General features: G+C 47.5%; 2 protein-coding genes across 5 annotated transcripts in view; one reads left to right on the top strand and one right to left on the bottom strand.

The window, feature by feature from the left end:
• Positions 1-52: 52 nt before the first annotated feature.
• Positions 53-2,145, top strand: TMEM41A (transmembrane protein 41A). 2 transcript variants are annotated; one of them, XM_035544793.2, is made up of 5 exons: positions 58-235; positions 318-471; positions 552-713; positions 1,261-1,399; positions 1,702-2,145. In XM_035544793.2, exons 1-5 carry the CDS (start codon positions 138-140, stop codon positions 1,920-1,922), a joined length of 774 nt encoding a protein of 257 aa, XP_035400686.1. In that variant the 5' UTR covers positions 58-137; the 3' UTR covers positions 1,923-2,145. The 2 variants fall into 2 exon arrangements, with proteins under 2 accessions (XP_035400688.1, XP_035400686.1); XM_035544795.2 differs by lacking the exon at positions 1,261-1,399 and having other exon boundaries at positions 53-235.
• Positions 2,146-2,289: 144 nt separating this feature from the next.
• Positions 2,290-19,971, bottom strand: part of MAP3K13 (mitogen-activated protein kinase kinase kinase 13) — a 74,850-nt gene continuing 57,168 nt past the window's right edge. For 2 of the 3 annotated variants that reach the window (XM_035544791.2, XM_050712592.1), the window contains 11 exons: positions 19,637-19,795; positions 16,470-16,628; positions 14,927-15,035; positions 13,887-13,996; positions 12,603-12,719; positions 11,948-12,085; positions 10,753-11,494; positions 9,286-9,356; positions 7,140-7,437; positions 6,369-6,466; positions 2,290-6,280 (listed from right to left, as the gene is read on the bottom strand). In XM_035544791.2, coding sequence (XP_035400684.1) covers positions 6,244-6,280; positions 6,369-6,466; positions 7,140-7,437; positions 9,286-9,356; positions 10,753-11,494; positions 11,948-12,085; positions 12,603-12,719; positions 13,887-13,996; positions 14,927-15,035; positions 16,470-16,628; positions 19,637-19,795 — 2,038 coding nt within the window. In that variant the 3' untranslated portion in view covers positions 2,290-6,243. Of the gene's footprint in view, positions 6,467-7,139; positions 7,438-9,285; positions 9,357-10,752; positions 11,495-11,947; positions 12,086-12,602; positions 12,720-13,886; positions 13,997-14,926; positions 15,036-16,469; positions 16,629-19,636; positions 19,796-19,971 lie in introns of all 3 variants that reach the window. The other variant, XM_035544792.2, reaches the window with a different exon arrangement.

The raw sequence follows: 19,971 nt of genomic DNA, 5'->3' as shown, positions 1-19,971 counted from the left end.
CCTTTAACCGAGGGCCCGCCCGGCTCCCTCCCCTCAGCACCTCCCCTCAGCACCGCCCCGGGGCCCGGCGCCTGCGCGGGCCGTGACGGGCCGGTCCCGGCGGTGCGTGCCGGGGCTGTCCCCGGGCCGGCAGCGGGATGTGGCGGCGCCTGGCCGCGCTGCTCCTCGTCTTCGCGGCCGCCACGGCCGCGCTGTCGCTGCTGTCGGCGCGGCTGAGCGCGGGGAGCGCCCGCAGGTGGGTGCTGGCGCCCGGGGGGCCGGGCTGCGGGGCCCCGGGCTCGGCGGTGCCGGTGCTGCCCCGTGCTCTCCCCCCGCAGGCCGCTGCGGTTCCCGTCGGACCTGGAGGAGCTGCGGGAGCTGGCCGAGGCGCTGCGGGACTACGAGCGGGAGCACCGCGGCGCGGCGCTGGCGCTGTTCTGCGCCGCCTACCTCTACAAGCAGAGCTTCGCCATCCCCGGCTCCAGCCTCCTGGTAGGGCGGCGGCGCCTCCCGCGGCCCCCGGGCCCCGGGGGGGGTCTCGGCCGCCTTCACCCCCCGCCGTGTCCCCGCAGAACGTGCTGGCCGGGGCGCTCTTCGGGCCGTGGACCGGGCTGGCGCTGTGCTCCGCCATGACCTCCCTGGGAGCCACCTGCTGCTACCTCCTGTCCGGCGCCTTTGGGAAGCGCTTCGTCGTCTACTGCTTCCCCGACAAAGTGGCCCTGCTGCAAGGAAAGGTGAGCGGCCGTGGTGCCGCAGGAGGCCCTTCTGCTTGGGGCCGCTTTTTGGGTGGCTTGGTAAAAAGCCACGCGTGCGAGGGGCGCGTCAGGTCGGTCAGGGGCCTCGGCAGTGTAAGCGAGACTGCTCCCTTGGGATCGGGCCTGTCTGCAGAGGGGATCTGTGGAAAATGCCAGATCCCAAGGAAAATGAGATGTAAAACAAGAGGCCGACTGGCAAGGCCCCATGTTCCAGAACTGCCTCTGTCAACCCTGTGCTCTGTCGTACAGCCAGGGGAGGTTCTGCTGGCATCTGCCTGATCTCTCGTTCAGGTTAGATCCCATTTTCACCTCTTGTGTGAAAGGGGGTGGCTCACCACCGGGCTCCCAGACACCCACGTACGTCCCGGGCATACATGAAGTTGCCACTTTTCATCATTTCCACACTGATGTTCTGTTATGGAATGGTGGAGGAGAAAAAAACAAAACTTACATTCACTGCAGTGGTGTGGTAACTCACATGTTACTGCTAAGTAACAGAAATAATCTGGAGCGTTTCTCTTGACAGGTAGAAGAGAACAGGAGCTGCTTGTTTTTCTTCCTGTTGTTCCTCAGGCTGTTCCCCATGACACCGAACTGGTTTCTGAATCTCTCAGCCCCCATCTTAAACATCCCTGTGTCCCAGTTCTTCTTCTCCGTTCTCATCGGTAAGGTCAGGGGAGCCCGAGGGGACAGTGTGACGCTGCCTCCCTCCTCGTCACTGAGCCCTGGGAAGCAACTGAGGGCTGGGGAAGGTGGAACAGCAGGGCCATGGCTGTGACTCTGTCCCATTTACCTGTTTGCCTTCGTGCTGCTCATCTTAGGGCATTGAGCAAGCGCGTGTATAGTTATGTATTGCCGTGCTCTGTTACTGTCTGGCCTTGGGCAAGGATGTAATTGGAGCTAAGTTTGCACTCTTGCATGGAGGCAAGGGGGATGCTAACTGGCTTATTTGCTCTGACTCTTCCAGGTCTTACACCCTATAACTTCATCTGCGTACAGACAGGAGCCATTCTGTCACAAATCAACTCTCTGGATGCCATTTTCTCCTGGGACACACTGCTCAAACTGCTTGCGATGGCTGTGGCAGCACTGATACCAGGGACCCTTATCAAGAAATACAGCAAGAAGCACTTGAAGCTGGATGAAGACAAGCATGCTCTGTTACTCAATGGCAAGAAGAGCATGTGATGGCTCACACCCCAGATGTTGGGGAACTGTTTCACAAAAGATGTGGGTCTTTGCCCGTGTGGGTAATGTTCTGCATGCTCTGTGCCCATGTGGACCAAGGACAACTGCAGTTTTTACTGTTCTTCTCATCTAAGAGGAGGTATAATCTTGTTTTTAATCAGTGTTTTACTGTGCATGTATCTGCACTGAAAATTCTCTATAATGAAACTTTGTGAACACTTGAGGTAAATTGCCTGTGTCCTTTAAGTCAGGCTGTGTCTGCAGCGTGCCTGAGGGTGTTGCCAGCCTCTTGCAAATGTATTAGTGAAGGGAGGGTGAGGGGTTGGAAATGGGGAGTATTAGCATCCTTGGAGGAAGGCCAGCAGTTCCTGCTGGCCCTTGAACACAGAGGCCAAGCGCCACACTCCTGTGGCCTCCCTGCCAGCCCGAGTCACAGGCTTCCCCTGGGCTGCTGTGCTTCCCACAACGTCCAGCTCTGGCTGCAGCTTTGCCCTTGGTGCAGCGGGCATGACTGATGGGGCAGAGAGCTGCTGCCCGCAGCAGTGTTTCTGCCCAGCCTCAGCCCTCCTTGTCTGGAGGCAACTATGAGGCCCCACCGCACAGAGCTGCATTGAGCTGCAACAGCAGAAGCCTTGGCTGTTTTTCACTGCCGTTCTAACAGCAGCAGTTCCCAGCTTGGGCTGTGTTCCTTCCTCCCCCAGCCCTCTCCCCACCCATACCTATTCAGTAGTTTTGTCATAAATTAAAAACAGCACTTAATGTGCTGTGAAGTGCAGAGATACAAGTAGCAAGTTGAGAAAAGTGGTTTGTCCCAGCACCTTCAACAGGAGAGCTTTCATCCCTGCAGAACTCCTCCTGTCACTCAGATGGTAAGTGCTGGCTGCAGGGAAAACAGCCGGGTTTTGGGGACAGCCAGAAGTTGCCTGGATGTGTCGGGCCTGTCAGCTAGCTGCTCCCCACCCCCAAAAGTAGCCAGGGGTGGACTGGGGTAGGACAGCTAAGGGCAAAGTTCCCAGGATTCAGCTGCCCAGCTCACAGCAAAATCATTTGACAAGCAAAGGCCAACGTTCAAGGACACCTGGGTGATCGAAGATGATGTGTGTCCCACCAAGCCTCTGCCCTGGGACTTGGAATTCCCCATAGTTTCAGTTCACCTGGGGTTAGTGACAGGTAACTTAAAAACACTGCTTCCTAACATCTTGTTAATTGTCAGACTTCATGACTCTCCCAAAGTACATCACAGACCCTTCCCAGATCACCAGACCAGCCTGAGAAACATTGAAGTACACTGGCTTTTATTCCATGCATTGTTTGCTTTGATAGTCATTCTTGTTTCCATCACTGTACACTGTTCAATACAAAAAAATCAAGTTTGTATCAGGAATCCGCAGAGCAGGGAGGAGAGAGATGAACACTACTGGACAGGGCCAAGATGAAATGGTTACTTAACACGACACCGGGGAAGGCAACATTCAGCTCTGGGAGAAAATCTAGGCTAGTGTTCAGGAGCTGTCAGCAGCCACGAGAACTGCATCAGGGAAGTCAGGATGCTGAAAAGGGAACCCACAGTTTACTTCTGTCCCGCCAACGAGGCGTTACGGCGAGGAGGAAGCGGGCAGGTCTGTGCATCTCAGCCCCGTATGCTGCCAGGAGAGAAAGTGCAAGGAACCGCAGCAGAGGGACCCGCGCAGCAACACGTCTGCGCGCAGAGCTGGGCGAGTTTCACGAAGCAGTGCCAGCACAACCCTCGGCAGAACCGCTGCCCACACGCAGCTGAGAGCACGAGGTGTGCGCAGGGGAAGGCCGGGGGTCACGTTTACTCAAGGAAGGGGCAGCCCTAGGGGATAGCTGGATCTCTATGTGCACACGTTACGTGCACAATCCCACACCACTAAATTCCCAGGCCCTGCCCTCCAGCTGGCTGAGCCGCCACCCGCAGCACCTCTCCCACACCACAACAGCAAAGCCACCTCTGGCCCCGCCGCCTCCTCATGCTGCTGGCCAAGAGCGAATATTTGGGTGGAAGAATGAGTGATGGGGAGAGGAAACCAGAAACAAACCAGAGACGTTTCGCTCCCCTCCACCTTCTGCCTCTGCCCTGAGCTGAGTATTGCTGCAGCAGGAAGGGGAGAGCTGCTCGCTCCCTGTTCGCTTCAGCTGCCTTTTGGTCCTGCACTGGTGATCCACCACAGGGATCCACTGCTGGCCGCCCCGATCCTGCACCCGCTGCCCGCAGCAATCGCCCTCCTCTGCCTGTCCTTCTGGGTGCTCTTGCCAGAGGATCTCACGAAGGCCGGTTACTTTGCCATCAATACGGAGCCCCCCGTTCCCTGATCACCATTCCCCACCAGCTCAGGGACCACCAACGCGAGCAAATCGCGGCATCACCATGAGGAATATCACAGGGCCCGCGGGGCTGCCTGCACCCATCCCTCTCAGACCAGCCCCAGCAGGTTCTCGGCCCCAGCCTAACAGCATCCCTGGAAATCACGGGAGGCAGCAACTACTGACAGCCGCTGAGACCAGCTCTGCTCCCATCTCCCGCCGTGACCGGGGAGAAGGTAACGTCACACAAACAGATTACAATTGTGCTAGCAGTGAAGCCAACCTTCTGATCTACAGAAATGATAATAAATAATAAAATAACATCATAACTTAAGATCTGTGTGTAGTCCAGCTACGAAAATTTAAAAATATGGGATAATTTAACTCATACAATACTGCTCTCTGTATAAGACATTTTCCTTCATTTTGCCATGAGGCTATAAATTACCACAGTTAAATGCAAACCAATATTTTAACATAAAATGTAAACAAACAAAGCAACAGAAGTACCTGTCCATGGTCCATTCCTGCCGTTCACCTCAGGCTGGTGTGCCAGGCTGCAGGGCAGCACCCAGCAGCGTGGCCACGCGCGTGGCACGGCCGTGTCAGCCGGCACGCTACGAAGGGCAGAGTGAAAGCTCTTGTAAGGGGGCATCAGCTAGGGGGTAGGGGGGATGGGGGAGGACGTGCTCTATCATTTTGTTCTCTTTAAATATTGATTTAGAAGAGTAGTGTTTGAAGGGAAGGCACTATGAGTTCTAATCAGAAAACAAATTTTCTCATCTGCCAATGCCTCGGCCTGTCACATACCAGTACTATCCTCACTTTCACCTGTCGAATTTCAGCTTGAAGGAGAAACAGAGGCCTCAGGGTACACCCGAGACACAGCTGTGCCACAGCCACCCTCGAGGTTCCCTGTGCAACCTGTTTTGCACAAGCCTGACATGAAGGGCAGGCAGCTGTTAATGCTTTCAGGAACATACAGTGAGGAAGGAGACAGAGCAGGGCTGATGCTCCTATCTAGGCCAGCGATTCCCGGTCTTCCCCCTCGACACACAGCTCTCTGCTGGTTATCGATGCTGTTGTAGGTGAGAGACTGCTTCTCCAAGTCCAGTACAGGCATCTCCAGTTTCCTCCCCAGAAGAGTGCTCGGGCTCTGCAGAATGTGCTTTCCACGATTTGCGAGTTCTTGCTTTTCCAACACTGATTTGATTGATTTCTTTAACTGACTGAGACAGGAGGTAAGAGGAGGAAGTAAACTGGGAAATGGCACACTGCGTCTGAAAGAGGCTTCCCTGCTCAACTGGAGATCGACACTGCCAGAGTGAAGCAAGGATGATGTTAAGAAGTGCTCTTATACCAATTCTTGAGAGGACGAGGTTAGAATACATTTGCAGGATCTCACAACAAAATGTTGATTAAAAAAGAAACTAAAAATCTTTAAAATAAAACCCACTATTACATTCCTGGGGATGTATTGACTCAGAAGACCCTGGATGTTAGCACCTCAGTACCAGTTTTCTCCAGGAACATGTCCACCTTCTGATTAAAAAATGACCCAGCTGGTTATACTGAATTCGCTTTGTTCACAGGTTACCTTATAGTAAGGTCTTTTTATGCTTCCTCATTTGATAAGACTGAGTGGTTTAGTTTTCTTGATCTGTTCTCCAATCTTCAGGGCCACATGGCCTGGTCCCCTGTGAAAGCAGCAAGAGAATCCCCCCGCATTTGTACACAAAGCTGTCCAGGCAGGACTCCCAGGATGTTTCTCTGTAATGTGCTTGCTTTCTGAACTTTTTTTTTTTGCAACGAGTCTCTGTGTCTATAAATACAATCCACTCTTTACAGTAAAAAGTGTTAAAATGTCAAAAAAATAAATATCCATGTTACAGTAACTAGATTATTCAATAAAATACATCCCTGCCATTCTTGATTGAAATGCTCAAAGAGAATTAATTTCATTTGGACATTTTCCAGAGATTCGGGTTATTGCAGATCACTCCTGGGGTGGGAAGGAGAAACATCTTCTCTTCCTGTAAAGTGTGATGAAGGGGAATGAAGTGGAATCTCAGGGAAATCAAAATGCCAGTATCAGGAAGCTTTGGGGGAGATCTGAATTACCAAGTAGCAGAGCTGCAGGGCTTATTGGTCCTGACTGTGGCATCAGAACACTCCCCTTCGGAAGAGTCACAGTCTGATTCTCCAAACTGTGCTGGGTTCTGCAAAGCAAAAGAAAAGGGCAATATTTGAACAACATTCCTACCCTGCAGATCAACCACACCATCCCAATCTGCAACAAGAGGCAGGCAAAGGTCACCACCAGCCCAGAAGGACAAATCGACAACACAGAGGTGCAAACAGCACACAAGTGCACTACCAAAGGTCACTTCTCTCCCCCTCAGGGAGGGGAAACAGAAAAATATCTGGTCAGAGTACCATCACCACACACAGACAGAGGCATGAGCAAATGGTGCAGCAGGCTCTGCCCTTCCCCACCTGAACACTAGAAAGACAGTAAGAGAAAGGAAATTGTTCTGGCTTTGTCAGCTAGGCTGCCAATGGATAAGTTTGAGGCAGACACTTTATATCCCTTCCACTTCTCGTTTATGTCCTATATTTTATCCTATTTCATGCAACTGCAAATCCGATGGCCTCCCAGTTCTGCACTCATCTTGATCAGCAAATCATGTTCAGCTTTCTGTGTGCCACCTTCAACCCATCTATTCATCGGACCACGTGCAAGAAAGACTGGGTACCTAAACCATCCCCTTGATGTAACACATCTGCTACGACGTTTCCTAGGCAGTCATCCAACTTCCTGGCCCTTGGATTCCTCTTTTTTTACTTTATTACCCAACAGACAAAGAAGGGATTGCTAAGCTTCCAACTCACCTCACAGCTGTGTTCATCTGCACAAAGTTTGCCCAGAGACATCTGAGTCTTGACTCTCCGCACAGCGCACTCTTTGTCTGAAAGCCCATCAGACTGGGTGGAGATTTCAATGGGGATCTCTGGAGTCTGGGACAACATGTCCTCCAGCTTCTCAGCCAGCTCGTCTTCCAGCTTGGTGGCCAGCTCATCCGGGCTGTTCGAATGATCGCTGGTGTTCCCCTCCTCTCCGTCTGACACAGAAAAGTTCTCCGAGCTGAAGGTTGAGTAAGACTGGCAGCTACTAATACAGCGGTGAGGTCTGCAAACCAGAAGAGTAGTTCAGCTTCTATCACAGTGCCTCTGACTGCAGAGGAAAAGCAATTTCCCAGGTGCTGTGTTAGGCACCAGAGCCTCCTTCCACCATTAGTACACATCAGCTGAGTCACAACTGATCTGCAAGGCTGGCAGCAAGAGCTCTGCACAGGCTGCCTTTCACCTTTTCAAGCTACCACCTTTTGAATTATTTTGTTTAAGATCTGCATCTTTAAATTCATCTGTTCTTTTTGTTTTCATCTCCTACACATTCCCATTAGCTGATCTACTCTGGAGCATATTTTTCTGTAACACTCCTTTTCCAAAAAAAAAAAAAAAACAAAAGCTGTGCTGTAGGGCTCAAGCTAACTCAGTTGGGAATATCTGCACCACCTGGCAGCTGTCCCTACAGCCAGGCTAGAATTTAAGTACGTGCACGTTACTTGAATGTGAAAATCACCTCATGCCAGGATTCAACAGCAACAGTACAAACTATCAGTTGGCTGAACATGCCAAGAGCCCCACAATAGGTCATCACACTGAGTTCAGAGAAGGCAATTTGTCTTCCACGATAGTAAATCACCGAAGAAGCAACAATCACACACACAAGAACCATATGAGTCAGAAAACTCATCTAGCCCAGCGCTCCATCTCCAACCCTCAGCAAGAAAAAATAATCACGGGAAAATACAAGAACAGGGTGTACAGAAAGAGCCGTCTTTCTCCTGGCATATCTTCCTGGTTTGTACTCAGACTTCTGAGCTGAAGATCAAACCTGGATGACTGTGCTTAACAGCCACCGATGGACCTACCGCTGTAAATTTAACACTTAGGACTTGTTTATGTATTGATTTCCACAGCATTCCTTGACAATGAACTCCACATGTGAAAATGTTTTGGATGCAAAAAAGCACTTTTTATTCATTTTAAACCCATTGTTCACTAGGTGTCCCTAATATGGATGTGAGGAATCGTTCCTCGTTTCCTTTCTCCACATAACTCTCAATTTCACGCACCTCAGTTATAGCTTCTCCTCCTGCTAGACAAAGATTTCTCATGGATTTAATCTCTTCTTCTTCTATAGAAACCATCTCTAACTATTCTTGTCACACCTCTCAGTATTTTCTCAAACTCTACCACGGTCTTTGAACTGGGGTAAGGTGGCATTTAGGATTCAAGCTGCAGGTGTGCTGTGAATGAATATAACAGCAGACAAGATTTTATCTTCTCTGCTCCTTTCTTAACAACCCTTATTTGCTCACTGGATAACTTCTGCACTTCAGGCAGTGATTTTCCTAAAGTTACTGCAACAATTCATGATCTCTTTCCAGAGCAGAAGACTGTAAGGTCTACTATTACAAATGCGTAAGTAGGAACTCCCCTTCAAGCCTTTTATTCTACAGGCAACGTCATCAAACTTGATCTCCTGTGCTCTCACCTAGCCCTCATATCCTACTTGAATTCAACTATGAAGGCTCTGGAGTCAGCTTGCTGCAGCAACAGATAAACCAACTTTTGAAAGAGTCCGCAGAAGGTCCCAACATCTAGGAAGTCTGATTCTGGTGAAACAGATGCAGCAGCTTATTTCACAGGCCAAATCATGTTACCTCTTCCTAAACAAGTGTGATCAAGTTGTGCTGTGAACAGCCTGCAAGAGGAAAGCTATGCTGGAGATAACATCTCAGAACAGGCTGAAAAGAGTGAATTAACATGAAGGATCACCAGGGGCAGATGGGACACACCAAATGGGATTCTGCTCTTCTGCCAGCAGTTTGAATAATGATGTGCAGTTGCTATGACAGTTGTCCTGAGATTTGTCCCAACAAAAGGAGATTAGAGTGAATTCACCTTTTACCTTTGTCTACGAGGAAACTCCACTTCACTGTCTACTTCGCCCTCTTCCTCTTCTGAGGAGTCATCACCACTCTGGCAGAAAACAAAGGACAAGAATGATATCACACCTGTGAAGGAGCAAACACACAACTACATGGCTGCCCCTTGGTCCTCCAGTACAAAGTCACTGGGTCAACAGGCTGCAACCAACTGGACACGAAAAAACAGTGAGAACTCACTCAGCCTTCACCTTACTAGGTTATTTCAGGCAGCCGTAATGTTGCCATTTCCGAATTTGGAGTGATCGACTTCAGAACAGACTGGAACACCTTAGGCACTGAGAACATCATGTTCCAGATTCTCCCCCATCCCCGCACCCCAAACAGAAGTAAACCAAGTAATCCCCCGAAATCCACAATTCAAATTATTGAGCTGATCTGGCACTCTTAGCTTTACCACTCCAACCTTGTCTGCATGGGCCTATCACAGAGCAGCACTGGGGATGACACATGCTTTGCTGGTGGGTTTCATCAACTAGAAAAACTGAGTTTTCTTCTATTTCCAGCTTCAGTGAGCACAGCCTTTTACTATTCTCTTCCCATCCAAATCCCCCCCGCACTCTGTTTTTTACAGCCTCCTCTTATCCCATCCAGCCTGCCAACCCCCAGTTCAGCCTCTGCTTCTATCCCTTGTAATATGAGCTTCTCCTCCTTTCATTCTGGGCTCAAAACCACACTCTTGATTCTAGTATTCATCCTCTTTGCCTTCGCTTTCCCACCTAGGCTTAGTTTTCTTGCTCTTTGAACTCCTCTCAGACCAGTTCTTACCACCTGGATGGAAGCAGGAGGAATAAAGAAGCACTCTGTTTCTGTAGTACAGCTGTGCCATAACATCTTTTCGACTCTGGCAGCCCCAGGACAGAGTGTGCTCAGTGCTTAACTGAACATGTATTTTATGAAAATCTGCCATCCTAAAACCAGGACTTTCAGTCAAGGAGGACAGTTTTTTGCAGTTGCAGCAAAAGGCATGTCTCCAAGACCACAGCAAAGCTTGTATTTCTGTTCCAAGGCACAACAGTGCTACAGATGCTCACTGAAACTGCGGCATGATCTTTAACATCAACGAAAGAAAGTGTTCACCCCCTCCTTTGTTTTGAGAAAGGCTTGATACCATTTTGAGGCTGTTTCAACAGCAAGCATGCAGCAGATCAAGATTGAGCTCTAACAAATAGTGGCTGAACTGCAAGTAACAGAACGAGGCATTATCAAAGACATTTTAACAACCCTAATTATTAGCAATACTCTCTGATATGCCTACAGTACTTCTCAATAAAATTGACTTTAAAAGAATGTCCAGATCACAAAGCACAGTTCACATAGGCACGACCTCTTTAAGATAAAGTTGTACACATAACTCTACTGCTCTTTTGGTGGAGAAGGGAAAGAGGAGGAAGCCTTGTTTTGTTTCTAAGTCACTGTGCTGCCCTTACCTTCTGAATGGGTCTTGCTTTGCATGGTAGCACTGAGGAAGCCATGTGCTGGGGTGTGCCTAGAGCAGACGCTGATGTACCGTTGCTGAAGCCCTCTTCCTCCATCTTCTCAATGTACTGCGCGTTTTCATATAGGGAAACGGATGGTGATTGAGAATGGCTCATTCCTGTTTCAACAGATGACATCTGTACCTGACCACTGTCCTCGTCCCTGCACTGAAGACAGGAATTATATGGATCTGTTTTGCAACACTCCCAATGATCAGCTTTGCTTTCTTTGCTCTCCAGATTCCTTCGGCAATCTGCTTCCATGGCAGTGGAGATGAGATCAGGGCTGGAACCAGACATCCGCCTCTGCGCGTGGTTACTGAGAGGGCTCCGCAGCGCTGCTGCGGGGCCAAAGTACCTTAAGTTGTTTGCACAGTTGGCAATATCTTGTCCATGGGCATGAAGCCGTGAGTGATGGCCATGGGGATGGCCGTGGCCATGTTGCTGCGGTAGGCCAGGAGGATGAGAATGATTATGAGGTGGAGGTGGGGGTGCATCATCTTGCACTGGCTGGTTTTTCAAGATCCCTGCAAAATCGTTGTAGCTGCCTTTGCTGTTCCCTCGGCGGTGACGTGGCTTACTGCGGTAGCGACTTTTGCCACTCAGTGTTGACATTTTGGGACTTCCTGAGACTGGTGAGCCGTTAGATGCTGCTTCTGTGCTGGGTATGCCCTCTGACTTCAGTAGATCTGGCCTGAGGGAAAGTCAGCAAATGTTTAACATTAAACCACAAACTAAGAAATGACATCAGCTCGGAGCCAGGACGAAGAGGCAACCGTAGCCATAAGCATACTCTGCTTTCTGTAATCTACATGCCTCCCTCCCTTTCAGCTATTTGACTTCTACCTCTAGTTTCCTTTGCTTCCCTCCACTCAATGTCCTTTCTGTTTAGCCCGTCATGCTCCACGCTCCTTTCTTGCTGCTCTTCCCAATATCCACCACATACTCTCCTTTCTCCACTCTCATTTTGATGATCTGCTCCCAGAATTGCTCCCTTCTATGTCTAAGACCTTGGTGTAGGGCACGTCTCCCACTATGTGGGCATACAATGCTCGGCACAGTAGGACCCTGATCTGCTGATGGTATTGGCCAGCTTGTTTCAGAGGCACATGTGAATGTAGCACAAAATTAGGTAGTTACTTCTTACCGTTTGGTCTGGCTGCCTGGTTTATGGGAGACCCCTTTCCTCTTCATCAGCTTCTCCACTGTATTGGGGTGGATTATTGGTCTGACTGGGTGGCGTTTATAAGTCCCAGGATATTTCTTTTCCACTGCTTGTTCCCTCCTGAAACATTGGGCAAGAAAAAAACAGACCAGTTCTCTCTCTATCCAACTGCAGCTCCTGCTGGACAGAAAGACAGCTGTACAATGAGCACACTGCGTGCCTGTTTCTCAGCTATGGCTGGGTGCAACACAACATGCTGTTCTGGGAAAGGACAGAGTCATTTTCTAAATTCTCTCTGCAGAGATCAGGCAGTTGGAACATGGCCCTGGCACACAGTCCAGAAACAGCACTGCTTTTCTCTTTACAAAGGGGCCAAAGGATGCCAATACCAAATGGGAAAGATGCCTTTCTCTCAGTTGGTAAACACGGTGTAAAGATGCATGCACTAAGTGGTCTGCCGTGGTCTGCTCGTAAGGGGCCCGTCTCTGCCTGCCAGCCCTTTGTTTAGCTCTAAAATAATGCCAGGGGACACTAAATCTACAAGTGCTGCTACACAGTTTAGAAATGAAGCATTGGTTTATTCTCCAGTGTGCAAATTGCCACGTGTGTGGCATACCATTCTGCTATAGATACATACTTTATGAGCTCCTTCTCACGGACCTCCAGCTGCAGCATAATAGCGCTGAGCTCCATGTATAAGTTATTGGCTCGCTCCAGCTTCCTCTCGTAGTGCTCGCGGATATCCAACGCATGTCTGAAAAACAGAAAAAAAAAATCATGGCTGACAGTCTGATGCCTGTGGAACAAGAAGGAGGATAAGGAAATATACAGGTGGTTTCGGAAAAGGCCTTCTAAAAGTGAAATCTGCCAGCAGTACGGCACTGTCTGTGAACCCCTAATAAAGCTAACAGCAAATAAAGGTTAAGAGCTTGATACTATAAATAAATCATGATATGATTTAGAAAGTGTTTAACAGTCTTGAATGAGTGGCAACACTTCTCACTAGAGAAGCTGCAAATGCCTCTCATGCATCCATAAGCCCTTCAGCCAAGTCCTAATCATCTTGTTTGCACAGAAGTCATCAGTTTGTATTTCACATAAAGCAGCATGTCCCTACAGCTACAGTATAGTTGCATAAGACATCTCGAACCACAGCTGGAAGATGTGGCCTTCAAAAGCTTCCTTGGGGCTAAGGTACACTGATAACAACTACAGCAAATTGGTTGAACAAGGCTTCCTTTGATTTCTCAGGTTTGACATACTTGGTGGTTCTCTGTCACAACTATCTTTGCAAGTCTGTATCACAGAAGATAACTCTTTGCTTTCTTAAGTAAACATTCTGCTTTCATTTTTAAGTTGGTCTAGTGTTCACAATGAACTTCAGTGGGATGATAAATTGGATTGTGTTCACTTCTCTGGAAGCAAATAATACAAACAAAATATCAGGTGTAAGAAACCTCACAGCAAACTTCAAGATGCATTTCCTGCTCAGACAGATGTATTTGCTTCTGCACAGTTATCACAAGCGCCAAAACTCAGGCAGAAACATTCCCTGGTGAACACACATGACTTTGCCTCTCCTGCCTGAGGCAAACTGTTCAGACAGCCCAAGAGCAGGAACAGTTCCCACTGTTTCTTTCTCTGTGGCTTTCCACCAGTTAAGCAGCGTTCAAAGTCTAGGGCAGGCCTGCAGGAACTTCAGATTCTGGACTCACGAGGAATATTGAGGCTGCCTGAATTTATGTCACCAGGAATACCAAGCCCTGTTCTGGAGTGCTCAGTACAAGAGGGGAATGAAGACCGTCAGGGGGCTGGAACACTTGCCCCCCAGGACAAGCTGAGGGAGCTGGGCTCATTTAGCTGGAGAAGAGAAGGCTGGATTGGGTAAGCGAGCAATGCACATGAAAGGCTACTGACTGACCTCAGCTCTTCTCTTCGACGACGAATCAATTCTTCATCTAGCCGGTGGATACAAGTTCCTTCACTTTTAATCTTCTCAAAATGCTTCTTCACTTCTTCTCTCCATTCAGCCTAGGGAAGCAATTTACTCTCAGGTATTTACAAAGGATTGGGATCCCTGCTTCCACCAAAGGAAAACTCTTGGGCAACATTCTTTGCTTCTGCAGAAAATTGCAGGTCTGGGTTGAAAACCTGTTACCCAAAATAATTCAGCTAAAAGAAGTAACACTGTAGCATATGTAGTTTCAGCATTTTAAAATCATACTTCCAATTTTGTGCTCCAATTATATAATTTAAAATATATCTGTACTTTCTAATAAATAAATAAATAAATAAAACTCTCCTAAAGCTCTTTCCATCCTAAGACAACATTTTCTTCACTTTTGTCTTTTAAAGAAAACAGAAAGGCTGATGATTTGGAAAGCTATATGCTTGACAAAGATGACAGTCAGTAGGATGACATAACTCTGTTTACCCCTCGAAGCCCTGGTTCTTGCAGCCTTAAGAAACACATCCACTTTCTTTCATGCACTGCATAGATCCTCTATACCAGGGGGTAGGTTCCATTCTCATTCCCAGTCTGGCAGCAGCCGGATAGGACTCAGAGGAATCTCAAAGACCATACATTTTCTGATCCCCCCCAAGAGTCCCAGAGTACCTTCATTGCCCTGCAATAGCTGCCCTGCTCATCTTCACTATAAATGCAATGGTTCCTCTCAACAGTCTCATGGTCTCCTGTACCAGAGAAGAGCTGGGAGCAGAACTTCTGAAGTCAGCAGTCTCAAGGAGAACTCAATAAGGTAACAGTTTCTGACTGATGTCAGTAGATGTCTCAGTTTGTGAAAGTTTGGGTAAAAGATTTTAAAATACCTATCAGCTCCCTGCTCCCCAGGAATCAAACTGAAATCATGGGTCTTGACTTTTGCTGTATTTGTTGCAGCCTGTGAAATCAGACCCTTGCAGCTATCTCATCCTCAACGGCCACAGTCGCTCCCCAGTTACCTGTGATTTGAAATAGGTTTCCTGAGGAGTAGCCAGCACATCGGCAGATGCAATATCCAGGTGCATCAGTGTCTGTCGGAAGGAGGGACGATTCCGGGGCTTGCTCTGCCTGGAGCAAAACAGACAAATGTCCACCATGAGATCAGGTTAACAGTGCTAGCTACTCCTGCCCTTCTGAAAGTATTTCTCACTAGAATCAATTTTCTGAATGCTGCATCTGACAGATTAGAGCAAAGGAGCTTCTCAGGTTTTGTCCTTTGCTGAACGTGAGTTTATTGTGCTAGAGTCGTTTTGTATTCTGCTTTTGGTTTGATCTATCCTATAGAAATGGGAGAGATGATTTTTAAAATAGGAAAACTTGATCACAAATTGAAAGATAGGAACCAAGATGAAACTGCTCCTAACTTCTTAGGCAAGGAGAAACGGATTATTTCCATTTTAAGATTTGGAAATTAATCAGATAATGAAATTAAATCTGTCTAGTAGAGGTGATAGTCTAATAATTTACATTCAATGTAACAGGATATCTAAAAACACTGTATCTATGTGATGACACAGGACGTGCCTGAGCCTACACAGTATTGTAACACACCGAGCATCTGTGTGAGATCCTACTCGAGTACAAATCCTTTTGTATATTTAAGAGACCAGCAGTCGAGCTTCAAGGCTGAACCACCAGACTTGCTGCATGGACTCATTGTTTAGGACAAGAAACAGCTTCTTCAGCCACCTCTCCCCTACAAACCACCTCCTTCCACTAGGTGGAGATACAAGTGTGTGTACGCACTGCTCAGAGCTGCAAAACCTGCCTCCTGCATTTTGCGTCCATGCGCAGAAGCACAGCCAGTCAGAGCATCCGTCTCAGCACAGACACTGCGACAGCTTGCACTGCTGTATCTCAGGATCACGAGAGTGAACAGACATTTTAAAGATCCGCAGATGTTTTGGCCTGTGCTTCCCTTCGTGCCTTTGGGAGGATGGCTGGTACAACTCAGAGTGGGAAAATGCTGGAAGATCACTTAAACACTGTGTCAAGATGCAATTGCAGAGGTTAACAATTAATACAAAACCCAAGACCAGGAATTTCAACTCTAATCTGGCAGGTGGAAGTAACTGAAAGCATTTCCCGTATCTACACGTGCAAAAACCTGGTTTCGTACACACAGCTTGAAATTCTCTCTGTCCAGTTCAAAGAACAGTCACTTCAAAAGGGGGTTCAGAGTGTTCAGAAAAAATAAAGAAAATCCTTTCACTCTGGAGCCAGCCAGAGCCCTCCCTGGCCCTGTCTGCCCAGCAAACCACACAGGTCTTTTCCTACTTTCTCTGAACTCCAAATGTCCTTCTGGAGTCCAGGCCTGGTGCCACAAGGAAGCAGAATCCAAAATGTTAAAATTGATTGTTCTTCTGACAAGTGTGAGAGCACTTAAGAGCCTTGTGCTCTGGGCTCAACACTCCCACTCTGATTCTGGTTTCATCAGTTTCACTGGGAGTCTGGACAGAGCTAAGGGTGAGCCATAGGTCTGCGTAGGCTTCAAGGTCTTACCAGGTCTGCTTCATGAGGATTTTGAAGCCGTCCGGGCAGGTGGAAGGAACAGGAAGATGCAGGCTGTTACTGCCCACTCCCCAAATGATGGCTGAGGAGTCCACATCCTTGTAGGGAATCTCTCCTGTTAGCAGCTCCCATAAAACTACCCCAAACGACCTGATGAAGAAACAAACCAGGAGAAAAACTTCCATGTGAATTCAGTTCAACAGAAACAAATGGAGCTTGAAAAATTACTCTTTGGTGAAAAAGAAAACTAGGTATGTCTGATCTGAAACTGCAAGAAGGGGCAGCACTGTTTAAATACTAGTTTTTAAAACAAGAGTAGCTATTTCACACACCACGTAACTCTTCCTCCCCTGTCCCAGTTCTGCACTGAACACCAAATTGCACTGGTTTTCACCTACCCCTTCTTACTTCATTGTGAGATTTTAAAAATCCTGAAAGCACATTAGAAGCTTTTCCATGTAGTTGGAAACTTACTCTTGTTAAATGAAGAGGAAACTTTGCTCTACTGAGATAGACCGTTGACTATTTTTACTGGCAAGAACAGATCATCTGCTCCAAGGTAGACAGAACTGCTAAGTCTCACAGAGAAAAGAGAGCAAAGGTTGTGGGTTTTTGTTTTGCTTTAATAATACATGTCTTTTAACTTTATTTTCCTAACCAATGTTCCCTTTGCTGTTATGTGTCTTCAACTACCCATGGATGTCCTGGATGTTTCAACAGGTTGAAACTCATGGCTACAACTACTGCAGCATGGGAACAAGACAAACGCAACATGTGTAAAAATAAGTATCAAAAGCACATGCAATCTCATCTGGTATTTCTTTTGTGCTAAAGACAGGAAGGCCAAAGAGAAAAATATCATTAAGTGAACATTGCCAAGGAAAGAACCTCCTATTACAAGCGGTGAGAGTCATAGGTAAGAAAATCACTTTGCTTCTCTTCCTTAGTGAAATGATCAGTAAGGACCAAGACCTTAATTTAGAGCAGCAAACAGTTTTTGGCTTATTTACAATCTTCACCCCAAAAAACAACAAAGACATATCAAGCCAGTCAATACAGAGGTAAACAAAATACTGCAGAGAACCAACTTACTGCGCATTAACCAGGCTGCGAGACAGGCTGAGGTACAACCATCTCAATTTCACACACACAAGTGTCACCTTACTTGTGTGCCCCAGCCGTCTGTGGGACATCGACCCTGCCAAGCTCGCTGGTGAGTCAAACCAGGTGAAAAGTGAGAAGTGTGTTTCTGGCTTGTACTAGTATCGAGTTGCTTTTATTAAGTACAGAAGAACATCCAGGGGACAAACTGCCTGGGTCTGAACAACTGTCAGTCGGGAAACAGGCCTTCATGTGAAAAATGTCACACTTTCAGAACCCACTGGTTTCAAATCATGTGCAGAAAAAAGCAGAATTGGAACATATTTCCCTCAAAATTTTCTGTGGGCTGCAGGAAAGCAGGGATCCCAGGTGGCTGGACGAGCTATCAGGAAACCCCATCTGGTTTCAGCTTTGTTATGATTAAGACCTGGCAAAGGATTTTGAAGACTCCTGATAAGATTATAGGGTTGGTGAGGGTTTTTTGTTTTGTTTTGTTTTTTAAGCATGCTGCTAAGGATGAAAGAGAGCAGACATATAAGCAGCTTAGGAACTGTTCTCATTTGTTGTCAGCATTCACAAACATCACTTTTACTCATCCTGGGCAAAGAATGGATGTCGAGGATGAGTCTGAGCAATAACCACTGCATCCTCTGAAGAGGAATCTGGACCAAAGGCACTCACCCCTAAGTTTACACGAAGGAGCAATCTCTCTAAATCACTGAGAAAAGGGGTCAAGGAGTGCTCACAGTCCTCAGCAGAGCTAGCAGCTTTTTTTTTTTTTTAAATATATACATATTGGACATGATGCTCCATACAATATTCTTGAACCTAAGCCACTCTAAAATACAGAAAGCTGAGGCTAGAAATACAGCAGCATTCCTCTTAATGAACCTGTGATTTTAAAGGAGGAGCTCAGAAGACAAATGGTGGATGGATTGTTTTGGAAAGAAAATACAAGAGTTTCTCCCAGAAGAGCTGGCTATGCTGCAGCCTGCTACGTCTGCACAAAATGAACACACAAAACATTGCGGGCACAAGAAGAGCTGTATATCACACGCTACAAGACTGACTTTCCCTTTTCCCTACAGGAAGCCTTGACTTGAAGTCACAACCCAGCTCTGCATTGAAGCACCAGCAGTAGGCAGTTGGCTGACTTCATTCACACTTTGAGCCACCCACCCGCAGCTTTGACCTGCGGCTTCACGCTGCGTAAGGAACACAGCAGCATTCACAGCTGAAAGCCACAAAAAGGAAAATTCATCATGGCTGTAGAACGGGGAGAAGGGCATTTGTCCTGCCTACTACCATTCAATATGCAGAAACAACAAGGCAGAAACAGAAACGTGGTTCCCTCAAGGACCCTGAAACCTTTGCAGAGGCATCCCAAGGGAGCCCCAAGGCTCGGTTCTATCTCAAGCATTGTTAGTAGTGTGGAGACCTGAACCTTCCCTTTTGATCATTTGGACAAAGAGTGCATTTCGTATGGGGTGGAAATAGATGTTTAAACCTCTTACAATGTAACCCGATTTCCTCTCTCGGATTCGAGGGACTATACCCTGTGGCTGTACACATTGCAGCCAAGTCTAACATGCAGAAAGAAAAAGGTGTTTGGACCCTTCGAGCTGGCAGAGTAGAGGCGGTTCTACAGTTGAAGCGTGTCCATGATCATGATAGGATGCGAGTGAAAGACACCCTGGCTGCAGAAGCTGCTGAGGAGACACTTATAGTGGAAGAAAGCTCTGGCCTGGATACTGAGAGAACTGTTGCATTTGTTTACTTCGGACTCTGCAGGATACAAACAGTCTGCACTGAGTCTCATTAGAGACCCTCGGGGCTTAACACACAGCCTGTACACATGCATGTCATTTCTCTTTCTGCTACAGCCCATGGTTCAGCAACAGAGTTCAGGGCACTAGGCAGATGGAGAAAGGAATAGTCAATGACAGCGCAAGCTATCCCCATCCCTAAGAAGAGAGTGCTGAATAAGTAAGTGCTGGGAAAACCAAGTGGCTAAATGGCAGGTGAAGGTACTCAACTAAAACAATACTACTACTCACCAGATATCCACTTTTTCGGAGACGGGCTCATTGCGTATCACCTCTGGGGCCATCCAAGCCACAGTTCCCGCAAAAGACATTTTTGTACTTTTATCACTAAGTTCTTTAGATGTACCAAAATCTGAGATTTTAACTGCATCTGTGTGTGTAACTAAAACACTGGAGGAAAGAAAACAAGAAATCAGCATTTTGCGAGTTGTCTTGTACTGCAAGAGCCACTGGGAATCACTTCCTAATCAATATGAACAGTTGAAGAGGCCCTGCTGCTTATGACTACAGTACAAAGAAAAAGACTGTGCATTTTCACTGGTGAAAACACTCCTTTGGGGTGGTTG

This window comes from Cygnus atratus, chromosome 9 (genome assembly GCF_013377495.2).
Source record: "Cygnus atratus isolate AKBS03 ecotype Queensland, Australia chromosome 9, CAtr_DNAZoo_HiC_assembly, whole genome shotgun sequence".
Lineage (NCBI taxonomy): Eukaryota > Metazoa > Chordata > Aves > Anseriformes > Anatidae > Cygnus > Cygnus atratus.
Note: the sequence above shows the minus strand (reverse complement) of the source record. Positions and strands in the feature narration are given on the sequence as shown.

Bases quoted from the DNA above. Each gene is read 5' to 3' on its own strand.
- TMEM41A (XM_035544793.2), top strand. From the start codon at position 138: ATGTGGCGGCGCCTGGCCGCGCTGCTCCTCGTCTTCGCGGCCGCCACG. The intron at 714-1,260 runs GTGAGCGGCCGT...TTCTCTTGACAG, and splicing joins TGGCCCTGCTGCAAGGAAAG to GTAGAAGAGAACAGGAGCTG. The intron at 1,400-1,701 runs GTAAGGTCAGGG...TGACTCTTCCAG, and splicing joins CTTCTTCTCCGTTCTCATCG to GTCTTACACCCTATAACTTC.